At 39.8% G+C, this 16,043-nt stretch overlaps 1 protein-coding gene across 6 annotated transcripts in view; it reads right to left on the bottom strand.

Annotated features, from left to right (window-relative positions):
• Positions 1–16,043, bottom strand: part of LOC106050736 (zwei Ig domain protein zig-8-like) — a 192,873-nt gene that overhangs the window by 22,713 nt on the left and 154,117 nt on the right. For all 6 annotated transcript variants that reach the window (XM_056018042.1, XM_056018036.1, XM_056018028.1 and 3 more), the window contains exon 3: positions 9,813–9,937. In XM_056018042.1, coding sequence (XP_055874017.1) covers positions 9,813–9,937 — 125 coding nt within the window. The remainder of the gene's footprint in view (positions 1–9,812; positions 9,938–16,043) is intronic.

Below are 16,043 nucleotides of genomic sequence, written 5' to 3'. Positions count from 1 at the left end.
AAACAGCTTACTGCCTAATATTAAAGCGAGCCATGCCCCTAGTAATGTTTCTCAGCCCCGGCTGAAAACGGTCATTAGAGGAGATGATTAGGCCAAAAAAAAAAAAAAAAAGAAAACCCGTTTTGGTTCCTAATGACCCAGTCCTTGCATTGGCGAGGATGGAAGAAAGCCACAACAGACATGTCACTATACGCAAACCATTCCTCAAGGGGCCGCCCTTTTATGGCGGACACAAGCACGGCAGATGTGGTACAGAGAAGGAATATTGTGAATTTTCCCGGGTGTTCTTGACCCTCGGCCTCGCCATCGGTAATAGGGATGTAATAATTTAATCTGCATTGATCTTTCCCAGACAGAAGTTTGTACAGACAGATGGAGTCAAGCTTCCTTAGGCCTGGAGTTCCAAGAGCCTTAGACTCAGCTCTTAAGACAATTACAAAGAAGAAACCGATCCCAGTTACTAAAGTCACGTGTTGGACTCACGAACTCCAATCCTGGATTGTATGTGTTTGTATATTTACAGTGTTACAGGACAATGCTAGATCAGTTCGTTAATCGTATGTACACTAAGCTTCCCCAACCTTTTTTTTTTGTTTTATTTAAATGTCATGACGCATTAGCGCTAACGATGAATGCAACCTATTTCACTCTACCAGGTAGGCGCAAGCTTTCAAGGCTTGTACTTCTGACATTTGACTGGTTCGGGCAGACGACTCGTATGGTGGCAAATGGTTGGTTATCATGAACAGAGTTACGGTTACTGTCACATTAAAGATAAAAGCCACGGGTTTGCTATACGTCTGCTAATGGTTTGGGCGGGAAATGAATAAACGTTTTTCTTCAACGCCTCCCCTGATTGTTAGGCTTGGTAAAACAAAGTGATATAGAACTATAGGTGACACATGAGTGGTGCTGGGCACCAGGCATAGATCCTGAACTTGACCTTTTGATGTTTCTCAGAAATCCGCGACGAATTCAGTTGAACAAAACGTCACGACCAATGGAGCGTGACTGAAGGATATTTTAAAATGAATATCTCAATGACATTGACATTAAAAATGAGCACGACAGACGAATTCTTGTCAATAGCTGAGATAAAACGTGGACTCATGTTAAACACAGAATTATGGATGAGACCAGAATTTCACGTGACTAAGCTGAAAACAAAAATGTAAACTCCAAATTTTGCCACATTTGAAGCAGACAAAGCCTCAGTACGAAAGGGACTCTATTGAAATCTTCGTTTGCCGTACGCTGAGAGCCACGTGACGTCTAAGTTGGTCTTTACAGAAGCAATCACAATAGACGTCTACTTGTTACAGCTGAGACCCGGCATCTAGGGTTCAAACATCTGAGAGCAAGCAGCATTCGCTACAGAGACAGTAGTTTTACCAGATACTAGCTCTGGCTAACCCACACCTGGTTTCGTCCGTCAGTCGAGACGGTTTGCCGGGTTGTGGCCATTGCCGCATGCAGACAACTGGTTGGAGCCACTGGTGAGACCTGGCTCTGAGTGGAGACCAAAGTCAATGAGCTGCTCAAGGAGCCCGAGTGCCCAGTTGACAGAGGCACTAACCCTCCTACAGAACCCCATATATATAGATATATAAATCGATCCATAGCAAACAAAGGCTTTAAATGATTTCATTCCTGAAGAAATACGTAAAAACAATATGTCTTCTGTACTGTTTGTCCAGAAGAATAATGCATGTTATTATTACTATTAGTATTACGTTAGAAAAAAAAAGAGGATTCATTCTCTGGCACTGACAGGGTCGAGTTTCGTTAGAGAGAAACAAAATTTATGAAAGTCCCTTTATCAGTTTCCACTAATAAATTTTCTGGTGATATGGCAGGTCTGCAGCAGTACCGCCCTCTGACAGGCAACGAGGATGTTCCTAGGAATGTTGAGGGCCTTGAAGGTATCTGTGAGGTCGGTTGTTATTATCCCCTCGATTGATATAACAATGGGGTATGTTGTTATTTTTGGATAACTTCCATAAACGCTTAATATCCAAGCCTAGATTCCCATATTTTCTTTTATTTTCCATTGCAGTTTTTCTTAAATTATGAGGCAAAGGTACTGCGATGTCAACAATGGTAGCGTTATTTTATTATTATTAAGTACACAATATTAATCTTGTAGGCCTACCTTTTTTGTTTTAAATAAGAGCTGCTATTGCGTAAACAGCGAACAAAGTGCATTTCTAGATGCGGCAATACATTATCAGTGATCTTAGGCCGCTGGACAGAACACAATGCACATGAGATATGACTACAAACAAGCCAAAAGATATGAATTGTTTTTTATTGTCTGCGATGCCCTTTACAATGGATAGACTGACATTCACTTGCTCGAAGGGAGATAATGATAAACTCATTATCATTATGGAAAACCGGATCGCCTCCCTTCTTTTCCAGAGCATTAAATGTGTAAGCTACAGGTGTAAGGGTATTTTTTTTTGTTTTAGCTAGGAATATGTCGACACAACAGAAATACACATTTTTGTTTGTTTTTTTAAATGAAAATGAATGAAAAATGGTACTTTATATAGGCACTATACTATTGGCCGTTTGGCTACATGACATACTGTATTATAATTGTTGAACATGTAAGATTTTATCCCTTGTACACCCGGGCATGCTACCCTGCTTCATACTGGCGCCCGGGTGGAAACGCTCGAATGAGGAAACGATTTGGCTAAAGGGTAGCAAAACAAGACTCCCGTGGGGGTGCCTAAGGGGGTGCGAGAGCATCCTCATTGCACTGTGCGGAGTTGTAAAAAAGCTCCCACAACCTTGTCAAAATCCAGGCTCTGTTCCTCAAGGGGGCGTTACATAAATGGCGTGTCCTGCACGGTTAGCTTGGTATAGAAAAGGAAAATGACGGGGTCTTAGTGTACGCGGCCTCTTGCCGCGAGTCTGATCCACCCGTCAGACAGAACAGTGTACACAGGCCAATGAGAGGGAGCTCTGTTCACTTTTGCTGGCTTCAGAGTTCCAAGAGCTGAAGGCTCAACTCTACCTGACAGTTTCAAGAAGAAGAAGAAGAAGAATCCCTTGTTTGCATATATTGATGTAGTGGCCTTTAATCAACGTAACTTATTCAGAAACAGTTGGCATGACTGATCAACAAACTAGATCATAATTTCTGGTATTTCCTGGACCTGTCAGGCGCGTGGCGTGGAGCGCTTGCCCCACTCGACACTTCCTAAGGCAGGGGTTCTCAGCCTGTGGGTCGCGACCCCCTTGGGGGTCGGTTGACGATTTGCCAGGGGTCGCCTAAGACCATTGAAAAAATTGTTTTTGTTCATTCTTCTAATGCTGTGTGTGTGTTCGGGGGGGGGGGGGTCGCGCAGTGTGGGGGATTGTAAAAAGGGGTCGCCGAGCATAAAAGGTTGAGAACCACTGTCCTAAGGCCACATCAGAGACACATATCTTACTAACGTTGAACTTCTAGGACAAGTCTTACAAAAATAACAAAAAATCCAAAAACATATTTCCTGATTTCTCTATTGTGACAAAAGTATTTTATTGATAAAAGATTCGGATGTACTGATGCCTTCTTTTAGATAAGTTTTGTTTAACAAATCTTTTTATTGTCTAGTTGGCAAGTGATCTTTCAATATAGCGTCCGACGAGTGATCTTTCAATATAGCGTCCTGAGGAGTGATCTTTCAATATAGCGTCCTGACGAGTGATCGTTCAATATAGCGTCCTGACTAGTGATCTTTCAATATAGCGTCCTGACGAGTGACCTTTCAATATAGCGTCCTGACTAGTGATCTTTCAATATGGCGTCTTGACGAGTGATCTTTCAATATGGCGTCCTGACGAGTGATCTTTCAATATAGCGTCCTGACGAGTGATCTTTCAATATAGCGTCCTGACGAGTGATCTTTCAATATGGCGTCCTGACGAGTGATATTTCAATATGGCGTCCTGACGAGTGATCTTTCAATATAGCGTCCTGACGAGTGATCTTTCAATATAGCGTCCTGACGAGTGATCTTTCAATATAGCGTCCTGACGAGTTATCTTTCAATATAGCGTCCTGACGAGTGATCTTTCAATATAGCGTCCTGACGAGTGATCTTTCAATATAGCGTCCTGACGAGTGATCTTTCAATATAGCGTCCTGACGAGTGATCTTTCAATATGGCGTCCTGACAAGTGATCTTTCAATATGGCGTCCTGACAACTGATCTTTCAATATGGCGTCCTTACAAGTGATCTTTCAATATGGCGTCCTGACAAGTGATCTTTCAATATGGCGTCCTGACAAGTGATCTTTCAATATGGCGTCCTGATGAGTGATCTTGCAATATGGCGTCCTGACAAGTGATCTTTCAATATGGCGTCCTTACAAGTGATCTTTCAATATGGCGTCCTGACAAGTGATCTTTCAATATTACGTCCTCACAAGTGACCTTTCAATATGGCGTCCTGACAAGTGACCTTTCAATATGGCGTCCTGACAAGTGACCTTTCAATATGGCGTCCTGACAAGTGACCTTTCAATATGGCGTCCTTGACATTGTTTACTAGGTTGTTTTTTGTTCAAAATTTCTCACAATCTTTTCATTTACCTTTCTTTACGTCCCCCTATATCGCCACAACGTTTCTTCATATCGCTTACTTTTCTTTATCCCTCATACTAAATTTCATTGCTTCAAAGCGTAAAATGAATCCTAAAACTTTAAGTCTATTCAAATTAACTTTTACTGTGATAATCCCAACTAGGCTCTTTTCCCTTCAAACTTCATAAAAAAAAAAAAAAAAAAGCTTTGTTACAGCGTCTTCCATAACAGGTCGTCTGCACCGCAGGGCGCGAAGCTTGTTGGATCAACAAATATAGGTCATGTTTTGTATCAATAATAGCCCCCTCCATTGTGGTTTCCTAATTGTGTTCTTCAAAACTGACTTCCCCACTTGGCACAATAACGCCAGCCTGTTGAAATAGTTCGTGTTTTGCCGCCTTCTGCTACCCCCCCCCCTCCCAGCTTCCCTCCTTCGGGATGATTGCTTCCCCCCTGGTAAACGCTGACTTTACACCGAGTCGCCATTGTAAAGGGAGTTAACTTGCAGCAGTTTTCTGTCGTCTGCTCGGCTCGAAGTGTTGTGACTTCCATGATAGATTGCGAGTTGCCTTTTCTTGTTTTTTGGTTTCGTTGTTGTTTTTCTATTTTATTTACGCAACGAGACTAAAGACAACATTGCACGCGCACCTCGTCACGTGCTATTTGCATTAGTGGCTCAGTACCACGTACTTTGCCAATGTGTCAGTAAAAAAACAGTAGTTTTGTGTAAACTTTAGGGCCGGCTCTAAACATTGCGATGCACACAGTGCAGAGTTTTGAGCGCTGTAAAAATCGAAACTTTTCTGAAAGTAAAAAATGGCTTCTACTAGCAATATAACCAAAGATATTTTAATATTATCAATTATTCACATATTAATGGACCTAAGATATTTCATTTAGAAGAGTTACTTTTAAAAGAAAACAATATACAATGCCCTCAACATTCGCAGCGCCGCGTTATTTTTGGCAGTCGGGAATACATGGACCAGTCACAAATTGATAAAGAAATCGTGTTTTTAAAAAAGGTCTACATGTATGTGAATATGATTCTGCATACAGAGAAAGTGAAACAAAAGTGCACGTTTTCGTGAACAAAGGTGAAACGCCAACGAACGTCACGTGCCCATTAGAGTTGGGTGAACTCAGTGACGTCCTGAAATATCCTGAGATTCAAATCACAGTCTTCACCGGGAATCCAACCTGAGACCCTTGGGCTCCAAGGCCAAGCGCTTTACCACTGTGCCACCACGCGAAGTTAGAAAACCACATGAAGAGGATGCACTTTATTTGAGCAAGAAACAGGCGTTGGTAAAATCAGATTTTCAAAAGCTCTTTAAGTTTCTGAGATCTAAAAGTGACAGACGGAGGAAAAGACAGACAGTATAAAAAGAATGCAGCTAAAATAAAAATAGAACTATGCGCCTATTAACCTGTAACTCGTAAATGGAATTGAGATGCTATAGAAATATCCTAGAGATTAGAGACAGGATTAGTACAGCTATAGGACCCCCTCGATGACCTGCTTACTGTGGAAAACGAATCGCAAACTAAAACTCTATGACCATATTTCTAGGTCCACAGTGCTCGCAAAAACCTTCCTTCAGGGAACAGTACCAGGAAAAAAGAAAAAGGCAGACAGAGAAAGCGATAGGAAGAAAACATAAGAGAATGGACGGGCCGGCCATTAAAAGAGATTCTATAAAAGTCAAAAGACAGAGAGGAACCTAGAAAGACGGTTAACAGATCTTGTGTGGTTCCCCAACAGACTAAGGTGAAGGTGAACTCTTAAATAATATATTACATTATCTCCCTTATGCTGTAATGCGTTCATCAAACCATGCATAGCTGAGATTTCTAACGATTCTACGCAATGGAGTCCATATATCACTGGTAGCGTTAGTAATGTGAGAAGTTAAACAACCTGACAAGAACATGCACAATTTAGATTGATCTATCTAGCAGAAGTGGACTCACGTAGACAAGTTTCAGTGGGAAAAGCATGGGGGTCATATTTACTATTTTGACAGCCCCACAGACCTATTTAAACAGACCGACCTAGGGGTTGCGCTGATAAAGAATGTCAGAAATTCGAAACCCGGTGTGATTGGCCCAAAGGTCAAATGTCGCCAGGATTCCAAACAATGCTGATGACCTATTTCCAGCACGTGGGCCACATGTCTGGCTGATGGAACATGTCAATTATGTACGAGCGTCTGACTTCCGCTCACTCCCTGCAGTCAGACATACCCATCACCCACTGGTGTGACCTACTTAAACAGGTAGGTTCCACAACTCTAACAACCAAGAGAAACGTTCTGTAACTCTCCAATCTAAACCCTTTACAACTGAAAAACAAAATAATAATTCTGTTCTACGCTGGCCCCAAAAGCTCCATACGGTAGAAAAAAATCAGGTCTTTAGGAGTAAAATATGGTATTAACATGTATGTTGTGTTTACAATCAACTTTTGATCAAATATAATAGTTATAAAATATACGCTATTTCTTGTGGTGTGTTACTAAGCGTGTTCGAAAAATAATTTAAAAAAAAATATAACAGAAAAGAACGATCTTTCGAAAAATAAGCAAATAGGCCTATTCGTCCTGCGTAATTTGGGAATGACGTCAGGTCAGTTATGTCCCAAAACTCTATTTTCCAGGAGTCAACTATGCCGTTATAACCCAAAATCTGTAATTTAAATAGGTTATATTCCTCATTTATTAGATAGGTAAAGCGCAGACTGACTAACTAGTCTCTACGTGTTGTAGGCCTATTTAAACTTGACAAGCATATTGACATTTAAAAAATGGGAAGAGAATAAAAGATTATTAATGTTTCTTATTTAGTCTTTCTTGAGACATGGACTCGGAAAATTCTGTACAATTTTCTAAATTCAGTGGCACCCAACCTTTTTTCGGCCTTGGGCCTCTATAAATTTCCGACACAAAAGACATGGACCTCACTATATCAAAATAAATAAATAAACAACCAAAACTTAAAAAATACTTTTGAAAAAAAAAAAAAAAAAAAGAAACTTTAATAATGGAAAGAACTGCACATTTCCAGCCATATACTTCAATACTGTAAGATTTATTTCAATTTTTCTATACAAGAACAAAATAAATTATCACTCAGTGGATAAGGGTAGCGAGTCATTTGTTTTTGCATAACCGTACCGTAAAATATGTATGCTTTTATGTCTGTATTTTATATGTATTATTGCACTTGCAGTGGTGAAAAGTTCATGGTTATCAAAGAACACTATATTATCATTCTTATCATTGTGATTATTTTGGTTCTATTTATAGAGCACACCTACCCATACTTAACTGAATACATGTTAAGGTGCTCGTACCCAAGAATCAATGACGTCATTGGTTTAAAAAAAAACAACCCAGTTATTTCCCCCTTTGTTTCTTTTTATATTTTTAAACCTCAAAGGAAAAGAAGAGCTTCTTTTTCGCAAAAATATTTCTAAAACTCCAATGTTGACATATTTACATAAGTTCTCTCCCTTGTCTGCTTGCTCACTACAATGAATGGCCGCTTTGAAGGAGAATGAAAGATTTGAACATCCCAGCAAGTGCAAGTTTTCCTTCAGAGAGTAACCAGCTCACAGGTGGAGAGACAGAACTCATATGCAGGGAACTGGATGCAGTAATTCTTTATTTTTACTCAGCTTAATTTCTGTTCCAATAGTTTAAAAAAACAGAAACATGTCCGAAGGTAAGCGTTTAAGAAACCGACAGTGTAAAATAATTTTGTGCCGGTGAATGCTTCCAAGAGACTTAGTCCCTTAAAAAAAAAGTACATTTCTATCATATAATATACCAAACCACGACCCGCGGGCCACATTCGGCACGTAACGCAGTGCTATCCGGCTCTTCGAGACTTCTGTCTATGGCTGTGTCTTTGACTCCGAAGATTTAAAGATGGGTGCAGTGCTTCACGTGACTACACAAACCCAGTCGCATATTTTTCCCATGTCTAGTGCAGACCAAGTCGTTGTCCGCCGGCGTCTATTTAAGTTTGTGCTTTCCGTCTTCTTCGCATGTCCTCAATAAGGGCTTTCCTTTGGGTCTATACTGACATTTTTTTATTTGGCACTGACGCCGCCTTTGACGTGTCGTAATTATATCTGGCACCCAGGGCCTGGGTTGTCCACCACTGATACAAGACAAATCAGCCATATATTCTAAAAAATTTGGACGAAGCAAAATATTACGTATTCTTTTACAAAACTGGCAACTAATCAGCAAAGGGTCAGAAGACATTTTTTTTTTTATTTTTGTTACATTCATATCACTTCAAGGTAGGCGATAACTAATACGTCATGGGTGTTAGAATTATACCGGTTGTGTCCCTTGATCGGTCGCGGCTACTGTTGAGCCATAAATGACATTTCTTCTTTTCGATGCCTTTGAAAATTTGAACCTAAGCATTTATTTTTTTTTACTTATCAAATCACAGTACTTGGAATTTTTAAACAGAGAAATAATTTGAACAGACATAAACTTAACGATAGACGCTGTTGAAATACAATATGAAGATCTAATTTAAAATTTATCTGAAGAATGACACAATTTCGTTCCATAGTTTTACACATTACCATACGAAAGGGGGGCTTGTAAGTCTGCTTTACCCCCCCCCCTTTCCCCCCATTCGACAAAGGTTATATCAACTCCCTCCGTCTGTCTGGGTACAAATTGTGCCCACGTTATTTAGGCCACGTCCTATTCTCAGGGTAACGTAGAAACGTGACACAGTTATATATACTGTAACTAATGAAACACAAATTAATTTAAAAAATAATCAATTAGTCAATGAATTACTGGTAATTAATTATTATGTTTGATAACGACAAAGGAAATTAATGCTGCAGTATTAATAAATATGGGTTAACATCTAGAGTAGTGTCCCCTTCGATAATTGTACACGATATTTCTCGGATCAAGTTAATTAAAGCTTGTTTAATGTACTTCAAAAAAAGGATTCAATAAAAAAAAATAACCAACTAGTCAATTAATTATTGGTAATTAATTAATTTAGTTCAATATTAATTAAGGGAAATTGATTATATTGTTTTGATATATATATATAAGGTTATGAGAACACAGTTGTTTTCCTTACGAAACTTTTTTTAAGTTGTATATATTAATGTTAAAGGTCAAGGTGTTGAAACAATTTGGAGGTGTACCTATAGTGAAGACTACATAAGTTCTGGTTACTTACCGACTTAGTTCCTAAATTCTGTACCGAGCACGGCAGTGTGACGTCAGAGCCCAGGACCGCCGTGATGTTGTTGGGCGTCTCCAAAAATGTTGGGAAGGTGTAGCGAAGGGGTCGGGCTGCCGACACTGAAAGATGGAGAAAAAAAAATTTGAATTACATTTGGACATGACATATTACCTGAACATTAAAGAGAGCTCTAAGTAAATCATTATAAACGTATTTTGAGGAAATCTACGCAAGATGGACATATGAGATAATTAGGGGCGTGGTCGAAATTTGGAGTCGAGGCGTGGCTTAATTTTAAAGTAGGAAGAGCCAGCAAAAAAAACACCCTCATTGGTGGTAAAAACACTTTTACTTTTGATGGACAATATATTATTTTAAAATAAAGTAGCGAGATACAATAACCAATGAGGAAGGTCCGCGAAGAGCAGAGTGCCAGGATATCCTGCTGTTATCATCAGCAGACGCCCTGGCTCGCTTGGACGTGTTCACACAATGCCAGAAGTTCTTCCACAAGACATTCTTTACGGTGATCTAACAGAAGGCAGGAGAGCCGCTGGTCGCCCTTTTATAAGATATACTGATGTATGCAAACGCGACATGAAGCTCTTACAAATTGACACCAATAGTTGGGAGAAAGAGGCACAGTATAGATCCACATGGAGAGCAAGCATCAAGGAAAATTCCTGGATTTCAGACGATGTACAAACAAGGGTGAAAGTGCAACAGCACCTGGTGATTACAAATGCCCAAACTCTGACCGCAGCTGTGTATCTCTCTTCAGTCATATGAGAACTTGCAAAGGGAGGCAATGGCATTTCAAAACGTAAAATGCCATAGATAATGAGTATCAAAATGATTTAAGAAAACATTCTGTGTATTAAATAAAAACAGGAGAAGCAGTGAAATCTTGGAACGGGGCGGGGCTACAAAGAAAGCTCTGCAAGGAGAGTGACAAGCGGTAGATCTGATAAAAAGGGGGAGCTAAGTGCATGAAATTAAAGGCAGACGCCTGATTAATCAAGGATTACACAGCAGACGTAAACAATGGAATATGAAATATGATCAACACAGCATTAATACAAGTTGGTATTTGGTGAGCGGCTTGATAAACATTCCCGAGCAGACGTCATTTTTTTTTTTTATGGAGGACCTGTCATGGTCGCTGAGGTCACGTGTTCGTACCTTCGCTCAGTATGTAAGCAGTGTCGGCACCTGGGCCCGAAACTGCGTGGAAGTCAGGGGCGGAGGAGGGGGGGGGGTCTGAAATAAAGATACAGCTATTATTCCGATTGAAAGGGTGGTAGGGGAGATGATCAAGTATTTGGTAATGGTTGCGGGAAAGGGTTCGAGGCTGCTGCCTTTCTCGACTACATCAAGACTAAAGAAAAGATAACTCCAGACGTCTGCTGTACAAACAATAGGTGGAAGACGGGATGGCATGTAGGAAGTATGATGACACAATTAATAGCATGCTGGGATATACATTCATAAATAGATATATAGAGGCCAGAAAGTGTCTACTCCGCTGTATCCATTATCCTACCACACATTACAGCTCTCCCTACCTCACCACTGCATAGTGAACACAAAACATAATTACAATTTCAGTCCCTCCATCAATTAACTTTTTCTCTCCTAATGGACCTCATTCACAACAACAACAACAACAACAAAAAAAAAAAGAACAGTCACGTGATAATATTGATAAAACAGCGGGAAAGAAAAACTGTCACGTGATAACCATTGTTGATTAAAATTAGAGCGTAATTTGTATAGAAGAGATAGAGAAGCACGTGACTCTATGTTGTTTGTTTACGGATGGCGAGTAGGGTCCTTTATAGAAAATATCGTTGATTTGACCTCATTAAATTAAATTAATTTTTGGTTTTATAAATTTTAATATGGTGTGCTATAAAAAGGGCGTGCATTCTCCTATAAATTCTATACTAACAGTAACACGTTGTCTGGTTACAAACAAAAATGTTACTGAAGTTTAATGGTAACAAAGTAGAATGTATACAAGTGGAAAATGAACATTTCGTTCAGAGCGTGGAAAATAATTACGGAGTTAAAGAGTTAACATCCCCCCCAAAAAAAATAAATTATTTTATACTGTTAAACGAATGTGACCGAAAGTTTCACTTTAGGAAGATAAAAAAATAATGGTCAGTGAAGACAGAACAAGTTCATGGCAGGTAAAGTCTCTGCCATACGTCACGTGACTTAATAAGACATCTTTAAAGTCAAAACAGAAAACAGAGTGAAGGTTGCAGCTAGCCAACCCATTAGGCCAACGCACTGGAAGAAAATCGTGCTTGCAATGGTTTCCATGACTACAGGCCTGCTTGAGACAATAAATGCTTTGAATCTCACCTGAAACGTTATGTTGGTGTGGGTGTGTGTGTGTGTGGGAGCTGTGTGTGCATGTGTGTTTAAGACCTACTGGCAATGAGATATAGAAATATAGACATTAGAATTGTAAATAAACACAGAAACACGCTTCCAAGAGGACCCAGGAAATTGTAATTAACATCCAAAGAGCAACTGAATAGCTTTATTTCAGACTATTAAAGTCAAACAAACTCCACCCCCACCCCTCCCTAGTTAAGATGACCTGGATACTTAATAAGACAAACGAGAAACACAACTCTCCACAAAACGATTTTGTTAAGGAAGGAAAGAGAACACCGAGTTATCTCCACTATTTAGTTGTCTCGGGTTTGAAGTGGCGGATGTTTGAGCATAAATACGCTGGAGCTTCTTCTTATCAAAGGCTCCAATGCCCCCAACTCGCTTCTATGAGTGAGCCAGGACTGTTACAACAAGATAATTTTCTCTAGTTTATTACATTCGTTTATTGTTTTATCTGACACAGTACTAATTTTTTTTTTAAAAAAAGGTCATTTTGATTCTGAAGGTCTAAGCGAGACCATTCCTTAGAGAAGGCACCAACACAGACATATAAAGTCCTGTGAAGTGAAAACGAGCTATTGGTCTAAACTGCCCACAGGCTGTGACGTAGCGGGTCAGTGTTCAGGCCTTTCGTAGCGATGGGTCTCGGCGTGAGACCAGTGACAATACAAAGCTACATTGCAAGGTATGACAATATGGTATGACGTCAGAGAGTGTGGTTTAACGTCCGACAATATGACGTGACGTCAGACAATGTGATGTGACGCCAGATAATTTGGTCTGACGTTAAAATAGAAATCTTTACTATAAATGTACAGACGTTGCAGAAACCGTAAAAATAATAATAATAATAATATAAGTCTAGAGCAGCGGTTCTCAACCTTTTATGCTCGCAACCCCATTTTACAACCCCCCATTTAGCCGCGACCCCCCCCCCCCCCGCACACACACACGGCAATAGAAGATGAGACAATAACAACCCATTTTTTCAATGGTCTTTGGCGACTCCTGGCAAATCGTCAATCGACCCCCAAGGGGGTCGCGACCCACAGGTTGAGAACCCCTGGTCTAGAGTATAGAGCCTTGAAATGGCAGGGAAATTAAGTAAGTTTTAGAGCAGGATTACGACAGGATAGCTCAAGAGAGGTAACTAAATATTTCTATGAAACTGTCTGAGGAGTTATCTCCCTCTCCCATCGTCTGCGGTTAATTATTAACATTCATGGTTTCCTGTCTATAAATACTCTTTCAATCAGGTAAACTAGACTAGAGGATGCCGGGATGTTGACCAGCATAAATAAACGGAAAGGGCGGGAACTGAAGGAAACAGAGATTTGGTTTTCATACACAACTTTGTAGCTGAAACCACACACGGTAGAACTTAAGGATACAACCACACACGGTGGAGCTCCAAGAATACAACCACACACGGTGGAACTGTGGATACAACCACACACGGTGGAACTGTGGATACAACCACACACGGTAGAACTGTGGATACAACCACACAAAGTGGTACGGTGGATACAACCACACATTGTGGAACAGTGGATACAACCACACAAAGTGGTACTGTGGATACAACCACACATGGTGGAACAGTGGATACAACCACACAAAGTGGTACTGTGGATACAACCACACATGGTGGAACAGTGGATACAACCACACAAAGTGGTACTGTGGATACAACCACACACGGTGGAACAGTGGATACAACCACACAAAGTGGTACTGTGGATACAACCACACACGATGGAACAGTGGATACAACCACACAAAGTGGTACTGTGAATACAACCACACACGGTGGAACAGTGGATACAACCACACAAAGTGGTACTGTGGATACAACCACACACGGTGGAACAGTGGATACAACCACACAAAGTGGTACTGTGGATACAACCACACACGGTGGAACAGTGGATACAACCACACAAAGTGGTACTGTGGATACAACCACACACGGTGGAACAGTGGATACAACCACACAAAGTGGTACTGTGGATACAACCACACACGGTGGAACTGTGGATACAATCACACAAAGTGGCACTGTGGATACAACCACATAAGATGGACCTCTAAAGAGAGCTATAAAAGTAAAAACAAAAAATGCTCTCCTCCAATCAGCTTGATGTGTTCGTGTAAATTTTAATTTTAAAAATGCAACTTAAAAATCTTCAATATAGAAACAAGAAATCTGGACAAACAAAAAAACAAAACAAAACAAAAAAAAAACAAAACAAAAAACTGATTCTTGTAGAAAAAATTGCCCAAATCATTATGTCAATTATAAACAACTTTTAGTGTTGACTGCTTTATATTGAGATCTATATTCAATACAATTCAGTTCAGTTATGAGACATGTCATTTGTACGCCATGAAATGCGACTATTTAAAACAACATAAAAGAAATAATGTACGTTGTATTAAATGGACAAAACTCTTATAGTAAGTAATATGGTAATTAAGGTCATGTTCATCTCAACAATGAAATACGAAAAGAGTTACTATCGAGCCTGACATGATGATATATATAATATAAAGCATAAAGTAAGGTGTATGTATGTATGTATGTTTGTATGTATGTATGTATGTTTGTATGTAAGTATGTATGTATGTATGTCCCGAATAGAAATCAAAACCGTTTGACCAATCCTGATAAAACTTGGCACAAAAGTTCCTTAAATCATGGCGGAGACCGTAGTGTATGTTTAATGTCCCTCACACAACTGGAGGGCCCTAAAAAAAGGCAAAAAGAACGTAATTGTATCTCTAATAAATATTGAAACTTTTGATCAAATCGGGTAAACCCGTTTTACGCAGAAGTTTAGCGATGAATATGTCGGCTGAACGGGTAAACCCATTTTTATACTCTCCTTTTATTTTCGTGACAAAATAGAAAAAAAAAGTGTGATGTGAACATTCTCCATGTTTGACATAGATCTAAATTCAATCCAGGAGATCAGTAATACCCAAACTAAGGCCCGCAGGCCGCGGGTCGTTTCCGGCTAGTACTTCACACAGATAAAAAAAAAAAGACTGCAAACGTAGAAAAAAATACAACATATGATTAACCGAACTTATTCAAATTGTTGAAAGCTATATAAATCTTCAATGTTTTTTTTTTGGGTGCGAGATTTTAAATAGTAATGGTGTAGCCTCATAAAATACATATAGCAAACTCTATGTGACCAGAAAAAAAGCTTTAATAAACGTGTTTAATTAAACATCTGACAATAGTTATCTTCCGACGAAGCTCAAAGGCCACGTTCTTAAAATAGCATGACAAAGTCCAGTAACTTCTGAGAATATTTATCAAGACAAAGTATAAAGGCTACGTCATATTTATCTCCCTTTTGTCCACATAACCTTTTTTTTTCTTTCTTCTTAAAAATAGGGGGTGGGGGGACGTAATAAAGATAGTACTTCTAGCAAAAAACCACGTGACTCGCCTCCCTTCCGCCCCCAAACCTCCGCGCACGCACCGACTCACCTGTTTCATGCTCGATTACGAGCGTGCGCAGCGCGTGCATGGGGTTGATATCCATCAGGTAGAACGGAAGCTGTTCTGGGCGAGTAAACTTGTGCAACAGTATGTACTGCCTCTGTGTGTACAGGACCCATGTCCATGTAAGTGAGTTCGACATACATATGACCTCTGTCCATTATGTGACATCCAATGTAAATGATTTATGTCCATGTATGTGAGTTTACATGCATTTGACCCCTGTCCATTATGTGACATCCAATGTAAATGATTTATGTCCATGTATGTGAGTTTACATGCATTTGACCCCTGTCCAT

Source organism: Biomphalaria glabrata, chromosome 1 (assembly GCF_947242115.1).
Source record: "Biomphalaria glabrata chromosome 1, xgBioGlab47.1, whole genome shotgun sequence".
NCBI classification, from domain to species: domain Eukaryota; kingdom Metazoa; phylum Mollusca; class Gastropoda; family Planorbidae; genus Biomphalaria; species Biomphalaria glabrata.
Note: the sequence above shows the minus strand (reverse complement) of the source record. Positions and strands in the feature narration are given on the sequence as shown.